The 21,247-nt window shown below is 36.6% G+C and overlaps 1 protein-coding gene across 1 annotated transcript in view; it reads left to right on the forward strand.

Annotated features, from left to right (window-relative positions):
• The window catches only part of LOC110207507 (liver carboxylesterase 1-like), a 50,219-nt gene extending 29,469 nt beyond the window's left edge, over positions 1-20,750 (forward strand). The window contains 6 exon segments of the mRNA XM_020985201.2: positions 5,459-5,519; positions 5,522-5,538; positions 6,340-6,487; positions 7,143-7,274; positions 10,717-10,789; positions 19,633-20,750. Coding sequence (XP_020840860.1) covers positions 5,459-5,519; positions 5,522-5,538; positions 6,340-6,487; positions 7,143-7,274; positions 10,717-10,789; positions 19,633-19,810 — 609 coding nt within the window. The 3' untranslated portion in view covers positions 19,811-20,750.
• The last annotated feature ends 497 nt before the right edge of the window (positions 20,751-21,247 follow it).

Raw genomic sequence — 21,247 nt, forward strand, 5'->3', positions numbered from 1 at the left:
TCCAGGTTTTTCTGAGAGCATCATGCTCATCATTTCTTAAAGTACAATAACATTCTGTCATAAGCACATACCACAACACTCCCCAGTTGATAGGCACCCCCTCAATTTCTTATTCTTTACCCCCTGAAAAGAGCTGCTATGAATATTTTTGTACAAATAAGTTCTTTTCCTTTCATTTTTTTTATCTCTTTTTGGGATACAGAGCTAGTAGTGGTATTGCTAGGTCAAAAGGTATGCATGGTTTTATAACCCTTTGGCCAAAGTTCCAAATTGCTCTACAGAATGGTTGAATCAATTCATAACTCCACTAACAGTGCATTAATGTTTCATTTTTCCCATATCTCCTTTAACATTTGCTATTTAACTTTTCTATCCTATTAGTCAAGCTCATAGGTATGTGGTATTACCTCTGAATTGTTTTATTTTGCATTTCTCCAACCAATAGTGAGTTGGAGTGTTTTTATGTGACTATATATAGCTTTGGTATTTCATCTAAAAACTTATCTTTTGATCATTTGTTAATTGGGCAATGGCTCTTATTTTTATAAATTTGACTCAGTTTTCTATATGTCTGAGAAATGAGGCTTTATCAGAGAAATTTGCTTCAAGAATTTTTTTTTTGCAGTTACTATTGCTCACTGCATTTTCCCCCATCCTATGCCTCCCCCATATTTATTCAATTCTCTCTCTTTTCATACAGTCCTTCCACAACAGTGTTTTGCTCCTGACTACTCCCGTCCACCAATTTGCCTCCCTTCTATCACCCTGCCTTCTCTTATTCCCTTCCCCTCCTACCTTCCTGTATGGTAAGATAGGTTTCTATACCCAATTGAGTGTGTATGATATTCCATCTTTGAGCAAATTCTGAAGAGAGTAAGGTTCACTCACTCTCCCTCACTTCTCTCCCCCCCAATTCCATTCCATTGTAAAAGCTTTTTTCTTGCCTCTTTTATGGGAGATAATTTATCCCATTTTTGCTCCCCCTTTCTCTTTCTCCCAGCACATTCCTCTCTCATCTCTTAATTTTAGTTTTTAGATATTGTCCCTTCATATTCAACTCACACCTGTGCTCTCAGTCTGTATATATTCTTTTAAATACCCTAATAATGAGAAAGATTTTATGACTTACAAATATCATCTTCCCACATAGGAATATAAATAGTTAAACCTTATTAAGTCCTTTATGATTTCCCTTTACTATTCACCTTTTTATGCTTCTCTTAAGTATTGTATTTAAAAATTGAATTTTCTATTAAGCCATGGTCTTTTCATCAAAAATGTTTGAAAGTCCTCTATCTCATCAAATTTCCATTTCCCCCCTAAAAGATTATACTTGATTTTGCTTGATAGGTGATTCTTGGTTGTAATCATGGCTCCTTTGCCCTCTGGAATATCATATTCCAAGCTCTCTAATGTTTAATATAAAAGCTGCTAAATCTTATGTTATTCTGACTGTGGCTCCATGACATTTGAATTATTTCTTTCTGGATACTTGTAATATTTTCTCCTTGACCTCGGAACTATGGAATTCGGATATAATATTCCTGGCAGTTTTTGTTTTGGGATCTCTGTCAGAAGGTGATCAGCAGAGTCTTTCAATCTGTATTTTTCCCTTTGGTTGTAGAATATGAGGGTAGTTTTGCAAGGCTTGATTCTGGTTTGCTGGGGCCAGGGCTATGCTGGGGTAGCTTATGCTGGATTGCACTCCACTCTCACCCAGGTGTAACAGGTCTTTCCTGCTGATATTCTAAGTTGTCTTGGCATTTTTGGATTGATAGGTCTGGAAACCTCCATGGTTGCCACTGATTCAGTCACCCTGAGGCATGTTCCAGGTTTGCTGGGGCATGGTCTGTGCTTGTGTAGCCTGAGCTGGACTGTGATCTCACTCTGGTGCAATAGACTTTTCCTGCTGACCTTCCAAGTTGCCTTGGACTGGAAATTTGTTTCACTCCATGTTTTTGTGGGTTCTGCTGCTTTAGAATTTCTTTAGAGTAATTTTTTAAAGTATTTGGAGGGGTTTGTGGGAAAGCTTAGACATATCCCTGCCTTTACTCTGCCATCTTTACTCTACCTTCAATCATCAGCATTTTGTTATATGAACAGCAAAACCCAGCAGCAAGAGATAGAAATAAATTTCATTTAAAATACCTGTAAACAATACAAAATACTTGAGAGTCTATGTGCTAAAAGAAACCCAGGAACTCTATGAACACAATTAAAGAACATCTTTCACACAAATAAAGTCAAATCTAAACAGTTGAAAAGCCATCAATTTCTCATGAGCAGGTCAAGCCAATATAATAAAAATCACAATTTTGCCTTCAGTGTTATACCAATCAAACTACCAAAAAATTATTTGATAGAGGTAGAAAAAATAAAAACAAAATTCATCTAGAAGAACAAAAAGTTAAGAATATCAAGAGAATTAATGGGAAAAAAATGAAAAAAAAAAGGTAGCTTATCAATACCAGATCTCAAACCATATATATAAAGAAGTAATCATCAAAACCATCTAGTACTGTCTAAGAAATAGAGTGGTTGGGAAAACTTCTAGGAATATTATAGCCAAATTCCAGAGTTGCCAGGGCAAGGAGAAAATATTGCAAGCAACCAGAAAGAAATAATTCAGTATTGCGGAAATACAATCAGGATAACACAAGATTTAGCAGCTTCTACATTAAGGGATCAGAGGGCTTGCAATATGATATTCCAGAGGTCAAAAGACCTAGGATTAAAACCATGAATCACCTACTCAGCAAAACTAAGTATAATCCTTCCAGGAAAAAAATGGACATTCAGTGAAACAGAAGACTTTCAAGCATTCTTGATGAAAAGACCAGAGCTAAGTAGAAAATTTGACTTTCAAACACAAGACACAAGAGAAGCGTGGAAAGGTAAACAGGAAAAAGAAATCATAAGGGACTTTTTAAAGATGAACTGTTTACATTCCTACATGGAAAGATGCTATTTGTAACTCATGAAACCTTTCTCAGTATTAGGGTAGTTGGAGGGAATATATATGTAGACAGAGGGTACAAGGTGAGTTAAATATGAAGGGATGATGTCTGAAAAATAAAATTAATGGGTGAGAGAGGGTTATACTGGAAGAAAGAGAAAGGGAGATGTAGAATGAGGTAAATTATCTCACATAAAACATACAAGAAAAAGCTTTTACTGTGGAGGGGAAGAAGGGAAAGGTAGGAGAGAATGAATGAATCTTACTCTCAATGTATTTAGTTTAAGGACAGAATAATATACACACTCAATCGGGTATGGAAATCGATCTTACCCTACAGGAAAAAAATGGGGATGGGGATTAGAAGTGGGGATGAAAGAAGAGAGGGCAGATTGGGGAGGGGGTAATCAGAAGCAAATATTTTTGAGGAGGGACAGTCAAAGGAGAGAATACAATAAATGGGGGTGGGATGAGATAAAGGGATATATGGTTAGTTTTACACAACTGGCTATTATGGAAGTGTTTTGTGTGACTACACATGTATAACCTATATTGAGTTGCTTGCCTTTTCAATGAGGATGGGTGGGTAGAGAAGAAGGGAGAGAATTTGGAACCCAAAGTTTTAAAAACAAATGCTAAAATTTGTTTTCACATGCAACTGGGAAATAAGACACGAGCAATGGGATATAGAAATCTATCCTGCCCTACAGGGAAATAGAAGGGGGAAGGGATGAGAGAGGGGTAGGTGATAGAAGGGAGAGCAGAGCAAAGGAGGGGTATTCAGAATGCATGCCATCTTGGGGTGGGGAGGGGAAAGAGGAGGAAAAAGTTTGGAACTCAAAAATCTTGTGGAAGTGAATGTTGAAAACTAAAAAGATTAGTTAAAAAAAAGAAACAGAAAAAGAAAGAGTGGGCAATCAGTGGAATAGATCAGGTATATAAGACGCAGTAAGTTAATGACCATAGTAACCTAGTGTTTGATAAACACAAAAACCCCAGCTTTGGGAATAAGAACTCACTATTTCACAAAAATTTCTGGGAAAACTACAAAACAACAGGGCACAAACTAGGTATAGAGCAACATGCATACTATATACCAAGATAGAGTCAAAAATGGGTACATGATTTAGACATAAAAAGTGACACTATAAACAAATTAGAATACCAAGGAATAGTCTTCCTCTCAGATCTATGGAGAAGGAAAGAATTCATGACCAAAAAAGAGATAGAGAGCATTACAAAATATAAAATAGATAATTTTCATTGTAGTAAATTAAAAAGCTTTTACACAAACAAAATCAATACAACCAAGATTTGAAGGAAAGCAGAAAGCTGAGAAACAATCTTTACAGCAAGTATCTCTGATAAAGTCCTTGTTTCTCAAATATATAAAGAACTAAGTCAAATATATAAGAATATAAGCCATTGCCCAACTGATAAGTGGTCAAAGTATATGAACAGGTGGCTTTCAGATGAAGAGATCAAAGGTATCTATAGGCATATAAAAGTACTCTAAATCACTTTTGATTGTAGAAGCGCAAATTAAAAGAACTCTGAGGTACCACCTCACACCTGTCAGATTGGCCACTATGACAAAAAAAAGTAAAATAATAAATATTGGAGAGGATGTGGGAAAATTGAAACACTGATGAACTGTTGGTGGACATGTGAATTGATCCAACCATTCTGGAGAACATTTTGGAACTAGGCCCAAAGGGCAACCAAGCAGTGCATACCCATTGATCCAGCAATACCATTACTAAGTTCATATCCCAAAGACATAATCAAAAGGAAAAAAAGACCTACATGTGCAAAAATATTTAAAGTAGTCTTTTTGTGGTGGCAAAATATTGGAAATTGTGGGAATGCCAATCAATTGGGGAATGGCTAAACAAGTTGTGGTATATGCATGTAATGGATTAGTATTGGGCAATAAGAAATAATGAACAGGCAGATTTCAGAAAAACCTGGAAACATTTGTACAAACCAAAGGAAAGTGAAATGAGCAGAACTAGGAAATTATTTTACATCAGCAACAATGTGTGATGGTCAAGTATGCATGACTCAGCTCTTCTCAGCAATATGATGATCCAAGACAAGTATAAAGGATTCAGGAAGGAAAATGCAAGCCACATCCTTGTTAAAAAAAAAACAGAAACAAAAACAAAACAACTGATAGACTTTTAATGAATATTGAAGCATATTTTTTTCATTTACTTTATTCTTTTTCATGGTTTATTAATTCCTTTTGATGCATTTCTTTTTTCACAACTTTGACTAATATGGAAATATATTTTACCCAATAGCACTGAATAACCTATGTCAAATTGCCCACAATTTAAGAAGAGGGGAAGGAGGGAGGGAAAAAATTTTGGAACTCAAAATCTCATAAAAATTGATCCTAAAAATAGTCTTGACATGAAATTTGGCAAAAAAAACTATTAAAATTTTATTTGTAATCTAATTGAATAAATAATTGCTTTTTGTTTATTTATTTTGCAGCTGCTGGGATATCCTCTATCAGGAGACAGTCTGGACCAAGAGACAGCAACAGCTCTATTATGGAGTCCTACCCACTTTTTGTAAGGGATCAAGAATCCTAGAATTTCAGAGCTGAGAAAGAATTTACACTATGAATTCAGATATGGGTGGGTGAGGGGCTAAGTTTAGAATACAGAAATGTTAGAAATCAAGGGATCTAGAAGCAAAGTAGATCAATATCTTCATTTCAATAATCGGGACCCTGAGCTGCAGAGAAGTAAAATGATTTCCCTCTAGACAGTTGTTCAGTGGCAGAACCAGGTTATGAACACAGATTTTCTGCTGAACTCTAATGATTCCAGGGTCATCTCAGTGGCCGGATTGGATAGAGTATGGGGCCTGGCATCCACAAGACATGAGCTAAAATCTGTCCTGAGCCACTTACTGGCTGTGTGACCCTGGGCAAGTCATTTAAGTTTCCTCATTTGTGAAATGGACTGGAGAAAAATGTGGCAAACCACATATCTTTGGCAAACCAATATCTTTGCCAAGAACACCCCAAATGGGGTCATGAAGAATTGGACATGACTGAACAACTGAGCAACAGTATGATGGTTCTATAAATACATGATTTTAAATGAAACAATATTTTTAGTGGGTAGTTAGCCTTATATAAGTAATATTATAAATGGATGATTGGCTTAACAATTCATAGCAAGGTTTCATAATTTTATAATGAGGCTTAGTTACAGTGGATTCACAATGTCATTGGGAAAAGATGTTACTTGGGCCAATCTTTTTTAGGGTATTAAGTCAATGAATAGATGAAATGATATATGTATGGATGACAAAATGGAAGCTTTGAATGAATGATCATCACTTTTCACTCATGACTCATTCAGAAAATCCCCAAAGACCTTACTCCTGTGATGACTGAGGAGTATCTTGGAGTGACAGAAGATCCTGTAAAAAAGAAAAGCCTATTTCAGGACATGATGGGAGACTTGATGTTTGGGCTTCCATCCATAATAGTGGCTCAATTTCACAGAGGTGAGTTCCCAAAGACACCAAATAGGAGGGTAGTGATACAGTCAGGTTTAGTCCTTCCACTTTTTAGCTAAGGATGCTAATTCATTCTAACCAAAGACAGAGTAGATAGCTATATATATATAAATAAGACAATGCTGAGCTTGAAGATAGGACACCTAAGATCAAATCCTGGCTTTCATATTTTCTCGATATGAATGGGAAGGATATAAAGGTTTTGTTACAGGAGAAAGCAACAGTTTGTGAGCAAGTAACATTAGTCAGCTCAGGGCAGCATCATGATGACACTTGGCACCTGGGAATCTAGAATGGCGTGCCTTTATCAAGCAGAGATTTGATGACATATTGAGGATGCCCATAGGAGATTATACAATATGATCTTGAATATCCTAACCATCAATAAGATTCTATAATCCAGTAAGAAGTGCATTAGATATGAATAACAACTTTAGAGAAAATAAATAATGTGCAATATTATTCTGCATGCCTCTGTTGGTAAATCTAGGTATTGTGGCCAAGACCTACAGTCTCATTATTTAAATTAGCTGAATGTCCTTGAGCAGAAGCTTTTTATTACATTTTAAATGGCCTCCAAGGAGCTCCATCAATGGTAAGAGACTTGAAGTTCTAAATTTCCCACCATTTTCTTTACTTTCAGCTTCGGGTGCACCTACCTATATGTACGAATTTCAGCATCGGCCAAGCTCTTGGGGAAACCTGAAACCAGTGACAATAAAGGCAGACCATGCGGATGAAGTTTTCTTTGTCTTTGGGATTCCATTTCTAATGGGTAATGATTCTTTGCTTGCTACAAAAGCTTCATAAACAATATCACCTACTACCCATTTCTGATGGTTAATTATTAGCATAGCCCTTTTAACTTAACAAAGTGTCTTTCTCTCCATTATCTCTCTTTATAATCATAGAAGTCCTGTGGCACAGAAAGGACATTATTTTAACATACCAATTTACAGATGAAGAAATGGGCCCAGATAGGCAAAGTGATTTGGTTAAGGTTGGTGATAGAACTAGAACTACAATAATCATCATTTGATTTCCTGTCCCAATGAACATGCCAACAAGGTGTCAAAACTGAGTTAAGGACCCCTTATTTTCTTTAAGAAGTGATGCTAGGCTTCATTAACAGTAGTCTAGTATTTAGGATAAGGAAGGTCATAATTTTGTTATGCTACATCCTGGTCAGACAATATCTGGAGTATCCTGTCATAATGATTGAAGGAAAAGTACCTAGATTGTGGAGGAACTTGGAGACCATGCTGAAAGAGAATAGTTGAGGAAGCTGGGGAGATTTAGCATGAAGAGAATGCTGTAGGGCATGATAGCTAGCTATCTTCAAGTATATTAGATTTGGTCTTGTTGGGTGAAAACAAGAATGATGGATAAACATTACATAGAGATGCACTTTGAATTGATGTAAGGAAATATTTTGACTGTTCAAAAACATCCTTGTTTTCTATTAAGGTAATGAGTTCCCCACTACTTGCCTATTCAAGTCAAAGCTATATGGCCACTTGTTAAAGGATTTGGAAAAGTTACTCTTGTTCAGGGTGCTTTGGGCGAGGTGCTATTTGAGGCTCCTTTCAGTTTGGAGAGTCTGGGATGCTGAGTGCATTGTTTTAAAAATAAATTTTTGTATCAGAAGCTTATGGAAGTGATTGTTGATAATTCAAAATAAATTAATTTAAAAATAAGTTTTTATTCACTTTTAAACATCATAATAGTTTTCCCAAGAATTCCTGCCTCTTCCCCTCCCAGAGAGCTATCCTATGTAGCAAATATTTTTAAAAATAAAAAGAATAATCAGCACAATATATTGAAAAAGTACAAAAATTGCACAATGTGCAGAAGTTGTTGATCTCTCACAGTTCTTTTGAATTTTGCTTGGATTTTTCCATATTAACTTTTGATTTTTTGGAGTGGTTATTCTTTCTATTTACATTGTTGTTGCCATTTGTATATCGGGGTTTGAAGGCACTGCTAATTTTATGTAGATACTAACTCATGCAAATTATTTATGCTTTTATGTGTTCATCACAGTCATAAATTCTTGTAGCAGAGTAGTATTTCATTACATTTATGTACCACAATTTTTTTTAGCCATTTACTAATTGATGACCATTTACTTTATTTTAATTTCTTTGGTATAACTCAAAGATACTGCTATGAATGTTTTTGTGTACCTGGGGATTTTGTTCTTCTTGATGACTTCCTCAGGGTATATTCCCTATAATGAAGTCTCTGGGTCAAAGGGCATGGACGCTTTAGTAATTTTGTATGTAATAGTAATATGCCAAACTGCTTTCTAATTTTTTAACCAATTCACACCTCCACCAACAATGCATAGTATGCCTATCATCCTCTAATATCGATTATTGCCATTTTTTGCTATCTTTGCCAGTTTGCAAAGTATGAGGTGAAACCTCAGGGTGTCTTTGATTTATGTCTCTCTTAATATTAGGGATTTGGAGCATTCATTAATGTAACTGTAAAAAGTCTTGCAATTCTCCATTTGTTTTTGTTTGCATTCTTTGACCACTTAGGTATTGGAGGATAGCATATATATATATATATATACATACACACATATGTATGTGTGTATATGTATACATATATAAACATACATACATATATACATACATACATATATGTATATAATTTGTTGGCTATTTATATATCTTTAATACCACATGTTTACTAGAGAAATTGAATAAAAATATTTTCCCCATTCAACCATTTCCCTTACTTTTCTAGGCACATTAATTCTCTCACTGCAGAAGAATTTCAATTTCATATAATTAAAATCATCAATTTTACCTTTTGTAATTGCCTCTGTCCACTATTTGGTTAAGGATACATCTTATACCTATAGTTATGAAAGCTACATGATTTGCTTATCTTCTAATTATTTATTATATGATCTTTTGAATATTTAAATTGGATGTCCACTTAGAATGCATTCTGTAATATAATATAATCTGAGTGCATTTCTATAGGCAGAATACCATGAGTATTCCAGACAACTCTGCTCCAGGTCCTTGATTCCTTTTGATGACTTCCCTGCTTTAAAATTTGTTGGTAATGAGGTTCATTTTAGTTGTTTCAGTCTTGTCATACTTGTCATCAGACATTTTCCAAATGGGGAAAACCATTTGGAGTTTTATTGGCAAAGATACTGGAGTGGTTTACCATTTCCTTCTCCAGCTCATTTTGTAGATGAAGAACTGAGACAAACAGGATTAAGTGACTTGCCCAGGGTCAGATGGCTAGTAAGTAACTGAGGCCAGATTTGAACTCAAGATGAGTCTTCTTAACCAGAAGCCCAGAGCTCTATCCACTGGGTCACACAGCTGCCCTTGGTAATAATGTTATGAAAGCATGTGATGCCATATTTAGAAGACTCTCCGTGTATCAGAGTCACAGGATCTGTTAGTGTTCTGGAAGTTCATGCTACAGCCCCATGATTTCACCTCTTCCCATCATGGAATTTAGGCCTCTCCATTGTTTCCATTTTTCCATTCAAGTGTTGTAGGCTCTAGCTGGCTTCAGGGGGCTTCATGAAGATTCAGAAAGAAAACCTGAGCAAATTTTCCCTTTGTCTGTATTTTTTCCTTGCTAGTAGCAGCAATAACCTTCAGGTACAATGGTAATACTAAAGGAATTCATGTTTTAGGTGTAAAGTTGGATTTTGGCATATTGAGAACAACAGGTTGGGGGTTTGAGAACTTGTGGTCAAATCCTAGCTTTATTACTTTTACTTGTATGATCGTGTGCAGGTCACTTAATTCTGGCCCTCATTTTCCCAGTCTGTAAAATAAAGGGGTTCAACTAAATGGGTCCTGTCACGAGCTGTAGAATCTTAGATACTAAATAATATTTATTAGATACTGTAATCATCTTTTCCAAAAACTTGCTAGCATTTGAAATGCTGTAACTGAGGATTAAATTCCTTTAATTTATTATCTTTTGATAATAGGTAAATTCCTCTGGGAGGTAGGATACATGGAAATCAAAACCCATTTTAATTTTCACAGATAAAATGAGAGCATTGTTTAGAGAGGGCACTGGGCAAAGTGGAAAACTGGGCATTTATGAAAAGGAGAGCTCTCTAAAGGAAGCATGGTGTGAAGGCAAAAGTGGTATGGGACCCTAAAAAATAAATGGTATTGATTCTTAACATCTATTTGAATTCTATCTTTTGCACTTATTTTCAGAGAGTTTCTCAGAAGAGGAGAAGCAGCTTAGTAGAACAATGATGAAATATTGGGCCAACTTTGCTCGGAATGGGTAAGACTAGTAATAGAGAAGAGAGATACTTTTTCCCCCAAAATGTTACAATATCTTTTATTTCTCCTATCACCTACATTTCTATCATGTATCTGTCTTTCCTCGCTCTGTTAGAGATTCTCCTATCTTGATGAAATATATATTTTTTTAAGTTTGTGCATGTGTATATATGCATGTTTACATGTGTATTGGGGAAAAAAGTTCATGAGAACTAATTTACTTGTCAAATAAGTATGACATATGTAAACTTCTATATACACCATCCCATAATTCATAAAGAAGTAAATTTTCATATTTCTTCTTTGGGGCCAAACTTGTTTATAATACTTTTAAAGTGTTCCTATTGTAGTTATTGTGTATGTGCTCATATTATTTGATTATTTCTTTATTTCATATATTTACATTATTTCCTGATATAAGTTGTCTGAGAGGACCTGGAGCCAAGATGACAGAGTAAAGCCAGGACCTGAATGAGCTCTCCCTTAACCCCTTCCAAATATCTTCACATAATGATTCTAAACAAATTCTAGAGCAGCAGAACCCATGAAAAGGTGGAATGAAATTTTTTTTCCTGCCAAAGCCAACTTGGGAAGTCAACAGGTCATGTCTGTTGCACCAGGGTGAGAGAGGAACACAGTCTGATTCAGGCCATGACAGTGCAGACAGAGCCCCAATAAACCATGAGCAGGCCTCAGTGTGACTGAATCAGGGGAAGCAGTGGTGGTTTCCAGATCTCAGAGCCCACAGATGTCAAAGACAACTTACAAGTCAGAAGGGAAGATATGTCAAACTTGGAAAAGAGTGGACCAAAGTCCAGTGCAGGTCACACCAAAAGAGCCCTGACCCCAACAAAACAAGTGCAGGCCTTGGAAGCCACTGAATCAGCAGTTGCAGCAGGTGCTTCCAGAACTCTCAGCCCACAGATAGTAAGGAAGTTGAACGACTAGTCAGAAGGTGATCACAAGTCTTTTTGCTAGCACTGAGGCAGGACTCTGTTGCTTTACCCACACTTGGATCCAGATCGCAGTCCTGGGTGGCAATCACAGTGCAAGGAGAACCACTAGCACACCAAGCTTGCAGCCACTATGGAGCAGGGACCCTTGTCACAGTTCTGGGGTAGAAAAGTGTGCTTGTGGTTGCTTAAAGACCAGAGCACAGGCCAGGAAATTAGCAAACACACCTCTCCTTAGATCATACTACCTTGGAGGAGGTAAAAACTTATAGGTCCCTAGAAGTATCTCTGAAAACAGCTGCACAAAACTCCTGAAGCTTGGACAGTGCACCCTCCACCCTGGAAGTAGAGCCTTACTTTAACAAAGAGTTAAAAGTCAAGTAATAGGCTGGGAAAATGAGAAACAGCAGAACATTTTGACCATAGAAAATTACTACAGTGACAAGGAAGATGAAAATACTCACTCGAAGAAGATAACAAAAATACTACATCCAAAGCCTCCAAAAACAAAATATGGAATGGTCCCAGACCATGCAAGAGCTCAAAAAATTTTTGAAAATCAAGTAGGAAAAGTAGAAGAAAAATTGGGAGAGAAATGAGAAGAATGCAATAAAATCATGAAAAATGAGTCGACAACTTGGTAAAGGAGATAGAAAAAAATAGTGAAGAAAATAACACCTTAAAAAATGGACTAGGCCAAATGGAAAAAGAGGTTCAAAAAGCCCATAACTTAAAAACCATAGTTTGCCAAATGGAAAAAGGAGGTCCAGAAGCTCAATGAAGAAAATAATTCCTTAAAAATTAGAATTGAACAAATGGAATCTAATGACTTTATGAGAAATCAAGAAACAATAAAACAAAACCAAAAGAATGAAAAAAAAATAGTAAACAATGGGAAATAACTCATTGGAAAAAACAAATGACCTATAAAATGAATCCAGGAGAAATAATGTAAAAATTATTCGACTACTTGAAATCCATGTTAAAATAAAAAAGAGCCTAGATATCAGCTTTCAAGAAATTGTTGAGGAAAACTGACCTGATATTCTAGAAAGAGAGGGCAAAATAGAAATTAAAAGAATCCACCAATCACCTCCTGAAACAAATACCAAAATGAAAATTGCCAAGAATATTATAGCCAAATTCCAGAGCTCCCATGTCAAGGAGAAAATATTGCAAGCATCCAGAAAGAAATATTTCAAGTATCATGCAGTCACAGTCAGTATAACACAAGATTTAGCAGCTTCTCCTTTAAAGGAATGGAGAGCTTAGAATACGATATTCTGGAAGGCAAAGGAACTAGGATTACAACCAAGAGTAACCTACACAGCAAAACTGAGTATAATCCTTCAGAGGAAAAAAAATGGGTATCCAATAAAATAGAGGACTTTCAAGCATTCTTTCTTCAGTTAGCTTTTGTACCTCCTTTTCCATTCGGCCAATTCTGCTTTTTAAGGAGTTGCTTTCTTCAGCGTACTTTTTTTTTTCCATTTGGTCCATTGAATTTTTTAAGTACTTGTTTTCTAGTCAATTTGTGTCCTTCCTTTTCCAAGCTATCAACTCTTTCTTGAATACCTCTCATTTCCTTTCCCAGTTTTTCTTCTACCTCTCTTATTTGACTTTTAAAATCCTTCTTGAGTTCTTCCAAGATGGCTTTTTGGGCTTAAGACCAGTTCATATTCCCCTTTGAGGTTTCATATTGGGTAAATTGACAATGCTGTCTTCTTCTGAATTTGTGTTTTGGTCTTCCCTATCCCCATAGTAAGAAACTATGATCTTCGTCTTTCTGTTGCATTTTGCTCATGGTATTTGCCTTTTTCATGGCTTTTGAAATTGATCTGTGCTTCTGGGATGCAGAGGGCATTAATTCACACTTTGTGCTGTAGGGTAGGGGCTTGGTTACTGTCTTCGTGTGCTGGGGCCTCCAGTTCTAGCAGTTGGAGGCTGTAGTGTTCTGGCAGCTTATCTGGTGCTGAGATGGAGATGGTGGTGGTGGCTGGTGGGTGCAAAAGCTAAGTGAAGTTTTTCTGCATTTCTTCAGGGTTACACTGGAGCTCTTTGGGTACAGTGTAGGGGGTGGAGGTAGTCTGGTTGCTGGAGGTCATCTCCTCACCTATGGCTGTGCTAACATATGGGTAGGCTCAGCCTCTGGTGGACTCCCATCTGCCACACAATTGGTGGTTCTCTGCACTAAAACTTCACTCTAGCATAGTGATGCCATATTGGTCCTCTTCAAAAATGAAGGACAGCAACAAACCACTACTAGCACTGTATCCCAAAAGAGATTAAAAAAACAAAAAGGAAAAGGACCTATATAGACAAAAAATATTTATAACAGCTCATTTTTGATGGCAAAGAATTGGAAATTGAAGGGATGCCCATCAGTTGAGGAATGGCTGAAGGAAATGTGATATATGATCGTGATGGAATACTATTGTGCTATAAGAAACAATGAGCACAATACTCTCAGAAAAACCTGGGCTTACATGAACTGATGCAAATTTAAATGTACTGTGTATAAAGTAACAACAATATTGCAATATGATCAGCTGTGAATGATTTAGCTATTCTCAGCAATTCAACGATGCAAGATAGTTGTGAAGAACTTAAGATGAAAAATGCTATTCATCCCCAGAGAAAAAATTGATGATGTCTGAATACAGATTGAAACATATGGTTGTTTTGTTCTGTTTTGTTTTGTTTTGCATTGTTTACTTTATTTTTCTTGATGGGTTTTTTGGACTCTGTTTTCTTTCACAACTTAACTATTATTGAAATGTTTTGCATGACTACACATTTATAACCTATATTGAATTGCTTGCCTTTTCAGTGGGGAAAGGAAGGATTGGGGGATAGGAGGAAAGGAGAGAATTCAGAACTTAAAGTTTTAAAAATGAATGTTAAGAACTGTTTTTACATGTAACTATGGAAAAATGAATTCTGAAATAAAAAAAGAAAACAAAATAACTTGGCTGTCAAAGCCATACCAAAGAGTTTATGCAAAGTTTCACTCTCCCAATAGATTATTTCCCTTCTGATCTTTTTAGCACTAATTTTGTCCATGCAAAAACTGTTCAATTTCATATCATTGATATAACCTATTCCATCTTTTGTGATTACTTTAATCTTTTGGTTAAGGATTCATCCCCTAGCCATAATTATGAAAGGTAACTTTTCTGGTTAACTAATCATTAATGGTATTTTAAATATTTGGTTTACATATCAATTTTGAGTTTGCTAAGGTATACAATATTGAAGTTATTAATGTAGATGCAATTTCTACTAAACTTCTTTCTAGGTTAACAATTTTTGTTGTGGTTGTTGAATCAACACCTATGTTCTCTTCCCACCTTGTTCTCAAATATTAATTTTCTTTTTTCTGAAGTTTTTAATTCTTTTTAATTTTTTGTTTTTATATAAATTTATTTATTTTTAGTTTTCAACATTTACTTCCACAAGTTTTTGAGTTCCAAATTTTCACCCATCTCCCTCCCCCACCCCAAGATGGCATGTATTCTGAATATCCCTTCCCCTAGTCTGCCCTCTCTTCTATCTCTCCCCCCTTCTCTTATCCCCTTCCCCTTCTATTTTCTTTTAGGGCATGATAGACTTCTGTACCCCATTTCCTGTATTTCTTGTTTCCCAGTTGCATGTGAAAACATTATTTAAATGTGTTTTTAAAACTTTGGGTTAGAAATTTTCTCCTTTCCTCCCTCCCCACCCACCCTCATTGAAAAGGCAAGCAACTCAATATAGGTTTACATGTGCAGTTATGCAAAACACTTCCATAGTAGACATGTTGTGAAAAACTAACTCTATTTCCCTTAATCCTATCCTGCCCTCCCATTTATTCTATTCTTTCTTTTGACCCTGTCCCTCCTCAGAAGTATTTACTTCTGATTACCCCTTTCCCAATCTGCCCTCCTCTCTATCATCCCCCTGCTCTCTTGTCCCCTTCCCCCTATTTTCCTGTAGGGCAAGACAGATTTCCATACCCAATTGAATGTGTATGTTATTCCCTCCTTAAGCCAAATCCTATGAGAATAAGATTCACTCATTCCCTCTCACCTTCCCCTGTTTCCCCTCCACTGTAAGAGCTTTTCTGTTTTTTTTTTTGTGAGATAATTTACCCCATTCTCCCTCTCCCTTTCTTCTTCTCCTATAATCCTCTCTCATCCCTTAATTTTATTCTCCAGATATGACCCCTTAATCTTCAACTCACCCTGTGCCCTCTATCTATCTATCTATCTATCTATCTATCTATCTATCTATCTATCTACATAATTAATTTTCCTCAACTACCCTAATACTGACAAAGGTCTCATGAGTTATAAATATCATCTTTCCATGCAGGAATGTAAACAGTTCAATCTTAATAAGTCTCTTATGATTTCTCTTTCCTGTTTACCTCTTCATGTTCCACTTGAGTCTGTATTTGAAAGTCAAATTTTCTATTCAGCTCTGGTCTTTTCATCAAGAATGCTTGAAAGTCCTCTATTTCACTGAATGACCATTTTTTCCCCTGAAGGATTATACTCAGTTTTGCTGGGTAGGTGATTCTTGGTTGTAATCCTATCTCCTTTGCCCTCTGGAATATTATATTCCATGCCCTGTGGTCCCTTAATGTAGAAGCTGCTAAATCTTGTGTTATCCTGATTGTGTTTCCACATACTTGAATTGTTTCTTTCTGGCAGCTTGTAATATTTTCTCCTTGACCTGGGAACTCTGGAATTTGGCTACAATATTCCTAGGAGTTTTCCTTTGGGGATCTCTTTCAGGAGGAGATCTGTGGATTCTTTCAATTTCTATTTTGCCCTCTGGTTCTAAATATCAGGGCAGTTTTCCTTGATAATTTCTTGAAAGATGATGTCTAGGCTCTTTTTTTGATCATGGCTTTCAGATAGTCCAATAATTTTTAAATTCTCTCTCCTGGATCTATTTTCCAGGTCAGTTGTTTTTCCAATGAGATATTTCACATTGTTCTAATTTTTCATTCTTTTGGATTTGTTTTACAGTGTCTTGATTTCTCATAAAGTCACTAGCTTCCAACTGCTCTATTCTAATTTTCAAGTAAGTATTTTCTTCAGTTATCTTTTGGACTTCCTTTTCCATTTGGCTAATTTTTCTTTTTAAGGCATTCTTCTCCTCACTGGTGTTTTGGAATTCTTTTGCCATTTGGGTTAGGCTATTTTTTAAGGTGTTATTTTCTTCAGTATTTTTTGGGGTCTCCTTTAGCAAGCTGTTGACTTGTTTTTCATGATTTTCTTGCATCCCTCTCATTTCCCAGTTTTTCTTCTACTTCTCTTACTTGCTTCTCAAAATTCCTTTTGAGCTCTCCCAAGGCCGGGGACTGATTCATATTTTTTTTGGAGACTTCGGATGTAGGAGCTTTGAGTTTGTTGTCTTCTTCTGGTTGTATGCTTTGATCTTCTTTGTCACCAAAGTAAGATAACATAGTCTGACACTTTTTGTGAGGTTTGATCATAAACTCAGCCAATTACTTGAGTTTTAAACTCTTTGTTAAGGTAAGAGTCTGCTTGTAATGTGGAGAATGTACTGCCCCAAGCTTTGGGAGTCTATCCAACTGTTTTCTGAGATACTTCTAAGGACCTGAAAGTTTTCTGTTCTTCCAAGGTGGTATGATAAGGGTAAGGTGTTTAGTCTTTTCCTGGCCTGTGCTATTGTCTATGAGTGACAGACCACAAGCAGTCTTCTCTGTCTTGGAACTGTGAGGAGGGTTTCCTTTCCATCACCACTACAAGCTCCACCATGCCAACACTCCTCCTTACCCCAGGACCACCACACAGAACTGTGAACCAGATCTAAGGATGGGCAAAGCAAGAGATTCTTACCTCAGCACTGACAAAGACATCCTTGCACTCCTCCTCTGATCAGCCTCAGTCTGTGGGCCAGAAGGTCAGCAAGCAGCCACCTCCCCAAGGCTGAGCTCCTTGGGGAATAGAGATGAGATCCTGTGCTTCTCTCACCACAGAAACAGACTTTTCCCACTGACCATCTAAGTTGTCTTTGGCATTCCTGAATTGAGAATTATGGAAACCACCATAGCTATATGAGATTCAGTCCTCTAAGGCCTGCTCCAGGTGTGCTGTGGCCTGTGTGCCCAAGCTGCACTGTGCTCCTCTACCTGGATTGTGCAATATACTTTTCTAATCAACCATCCAGGTGGTCTTGGGCTGGAAATTTGTTTTACTCTGTCTTTTTGTGGGTTCTGCTGCTTTACAACTTGTTTAAAGACTTTTTTATGGGCATTTGGAGGGGTTTTGGGGAGAGCTTAAGCAAGTCACTGCTTTCATTCCTCCATCTTGGCTCCACCAAAGATTAATTTTCAAGAGGACACCTTCTACTGCCAGGATCTAGGCTTTACCCTTTGAGGCTATAAATCCTAAAGCTATGTAATTTAAAAGCTCTCCTCTTCCCCAGTGTACTTCTCAGTAATGGTCAGCCAGTAGACAAAAGCATCTTTAAAACAAAGGCATTTAACAAGATCACATAATAAGAACAGTAGCTACAAAACAACAGAACAGGGGGCAGCTAGGTGGCTCAGTGGATAGAACACTGGCCTTAAAGTCAGGAGGACCTGATTTCAAATACAGTCTCAGAGGAAACACTTGACACTTACTAGCTGTGTGACCCTGGACAAGTCACTTAACCCCAATTGCCTAAAAAACAAAAAGAAAAAAAACCAGAACATTCCCCCTTTGAACTTGGGGCATAATTTTCCACAAATGCTCACAGTTTATATAGGAAGAGTGAAAATAAATTTACAGTTCATTGGTAGAGAGGCATACAAGTGGGGAATACATAAGGACAAGGCCATTCACTACTCCAGGACACTGGGGTGCTGAAGTCTTTAGTCTCCTGTCAAATTGTCACCAAGCACCAAGCCCTCCACTGATTCTATCTCACCACATTCCACTGCATCATACCCAAGATGGCATAATTTCTTACCTTGACTTCCAGAGTTTAAATTTCTCACTGAAGAATGGCTCTAGATATACAGAACTAAGTCTATCTTAAGTCTGTAACAAGAGGACTTGCTCTCTCTCTCTCTCTCTCTCTCTCTCTCTCTTTTTACCAGAGGTCCTGCTATTCAATATTGCTTCCATCCCTGAGTGAATGTTTATGTCTCAATCTTCCTCAAATAAGCCTTAAAATTACTTAAAGTGATTTTTACAACTACTAGATGGAGTCTCTCTTTCTAAGCAAGTAGTTCTCTTAGTCAGAGGTGGGGGAAAAAAAAAATTACTTCCTCTGCCTCCATTACCTCTTGAGGGTTAGGTTCCTCTTTGTGGGACTGCAGAACTAGCAACTCAGACTTTCAAGGTACCTAAGAGGCCCTGCCAATTTTTGCCCAGCCAATGGGTGCCTTTTCTAATTCAATTACAGATAGGTATTCACCCTTTTGAAGCAGATTACAAGGTGTTAGCACCTTGTTAACACATTAATATTTTGTCAGTTCTGCTTATAAATTTTACTTGCATTAATTGAGCTAGAAGCAGAGGAAGGAACCAATTTTCCCTCACATATCTTTTCCACTGTCAAATATGGAATTTGTCCCCAATAATTTACTAATTTATGTTCTTTAGTTTATCAAAAACTCTGTTATTGTGTTCAATTGTTTATAATTCTGTTCCACTGATTTACTTGTCTGTTTTATAACAAATGGTTAATGATTATTGCTTTATTGCACCATATGAGAACTTGAAGTGAAATTGAGAAGGTAGAAACCTAATAATGCCTCAAACCTAGGGAATTTGGCTTTGTGTGACTAATGAGTGAGTTCTTCACTGTGTACCACTTTTTAAAAACCATGGCCATCATCAATGTTTAAATGATTAATACATTTTTTAAAATGTTGTTACTTTTCCAGAAACCCCAATGGTGAAGGCCTGCTAAAGTGGCCTGTATATGATGAGAATGAAGAGTATCTTCAAATTAACATCACCATGAAGACAGCCACAAAGCTAAAGGAAAAGGAACTAGCATTTTGGAATAAGCTCTTCTCAGAGAAGCCAGTTGAAGTGAAAAGAGAGATTACAGAGTTATAATTTGAAAGGTCCATTATTTCTCTTTCACAAGAAGCCTCTATGAAACATGAAAACAATATCTTTCAGAATTAAGATGGGTGTCTGGTTATTTTGTGTTTGGAGGACTTTTCAACATGAAGGTGGAGGGGACAAATGGAACCAGCCAGACATCAACATATTGGGCAATTATTAAGAGTTAAGGGCCCCACAGCTCTCACACAAGGGGAAAACATACCATTGCTTTCTTTTTAGAATGCTTGGAAGAACTAGTTTTCCTTGGGTGGAGTTTGCTTATGGTTATGTTAAATGAAATCTACTTTATTTGTGATTCTTCCTACCTATGCCAGGATTTTAGTCTTATCCATGGAAATAAATAAGTCCACATTTGAAATAAAATTTAGTGCATACACGAATTTTAATTAGGACCCCTCTCTACCACATTCTTTTTCAAGGATAAAGTGGAAGTTGACACTTTCAAAGATACATCAAAGAATCTTTATCATACCATGTTACTCAGTTTAATCAAAAAATACAGTCCCATCTCTTACACAATCCAACTTAAGTTCCTTGAAGGCATATGAATCATTCCTTGTCTATCATGCATTGCCTTATTCTTTTTTATCCTGTACTATATTTCTATCCTATACCCCAAAACTCTCTACCCATAGAGACAGAGCTCTCATGCCACATACCATAACCAAGTCCTACAATCACTATAGCACACTAATGCTTACCTTTCTGCCTTTCTTCCTCTTTCTTTATTCTGCTTCTTATTACTGTTCCTCTTATTATTCTTGTTCCCCTACTTCAATTTTATTTTCTATAACTTTTTTCTATCTTTTAAAATATTTTTTTCTATTTTTATTTAATCAATCAGTAAACATTTATTCAATGCTGATGATATATCAGGCTGTATTTTGAATGCTATGGCTAGTAATAAAAGTCATGTCCATCCCAGGCACCATGTGTGCAGAGCTTTACTGGAAATGCACAAGGGCCCCACAGACATTAATCTATGTGACATGTGTGATGAATGTATTAATAATTTAGATTCCTCAGAGCTCCCTCATCAGCCCTGGGAGTCAGAAGCTTATAATGCATCTTGAAATGATTAATAAAACCCTTGACAAAACTCTCACAATCATTACATTCCTGGTCCTGTATGTTAAAGTGAAGTGAATAAAAGGATCAAAGATTGTAGAACCTGTTTCTGTCACAGAAATCTGGTCCTGTGCCCCACCAAGTAATGACTCCCAAAGATGTGAAACAATGCTGTTCCCACAAGACTACAGAACATCTTTTTTGTGGACTCATGGGCTTGTCATAGGAAACCATGCAGGCCCTAGAAATGATTATTTTGTAATCCATCTCATCCCTTTCCCTGCTTTTGATTTATGTTCATAAGTTGTGCATTTACTCCAGCATAGAAAGCATTCCTCACTCTGAAACTGATTAGTG

This window comes from Phascolarctos cinereus, unplaced genomic scaffold, assembly GCF_003287225.1.
Source record: "Phascolarctos cinereus isolate Bilbo 61053 unplaced genomic scaffold, phaCin_HiC Scaffold_2;HRSCAF=192, whole genome shotgun sequence".
NCBI lineage: Eukaryota > Metazoa > Chordata > Mammalia > Diprotodontia > Phascolarctidae > Phascolarctos > Phascolarctos cinereus.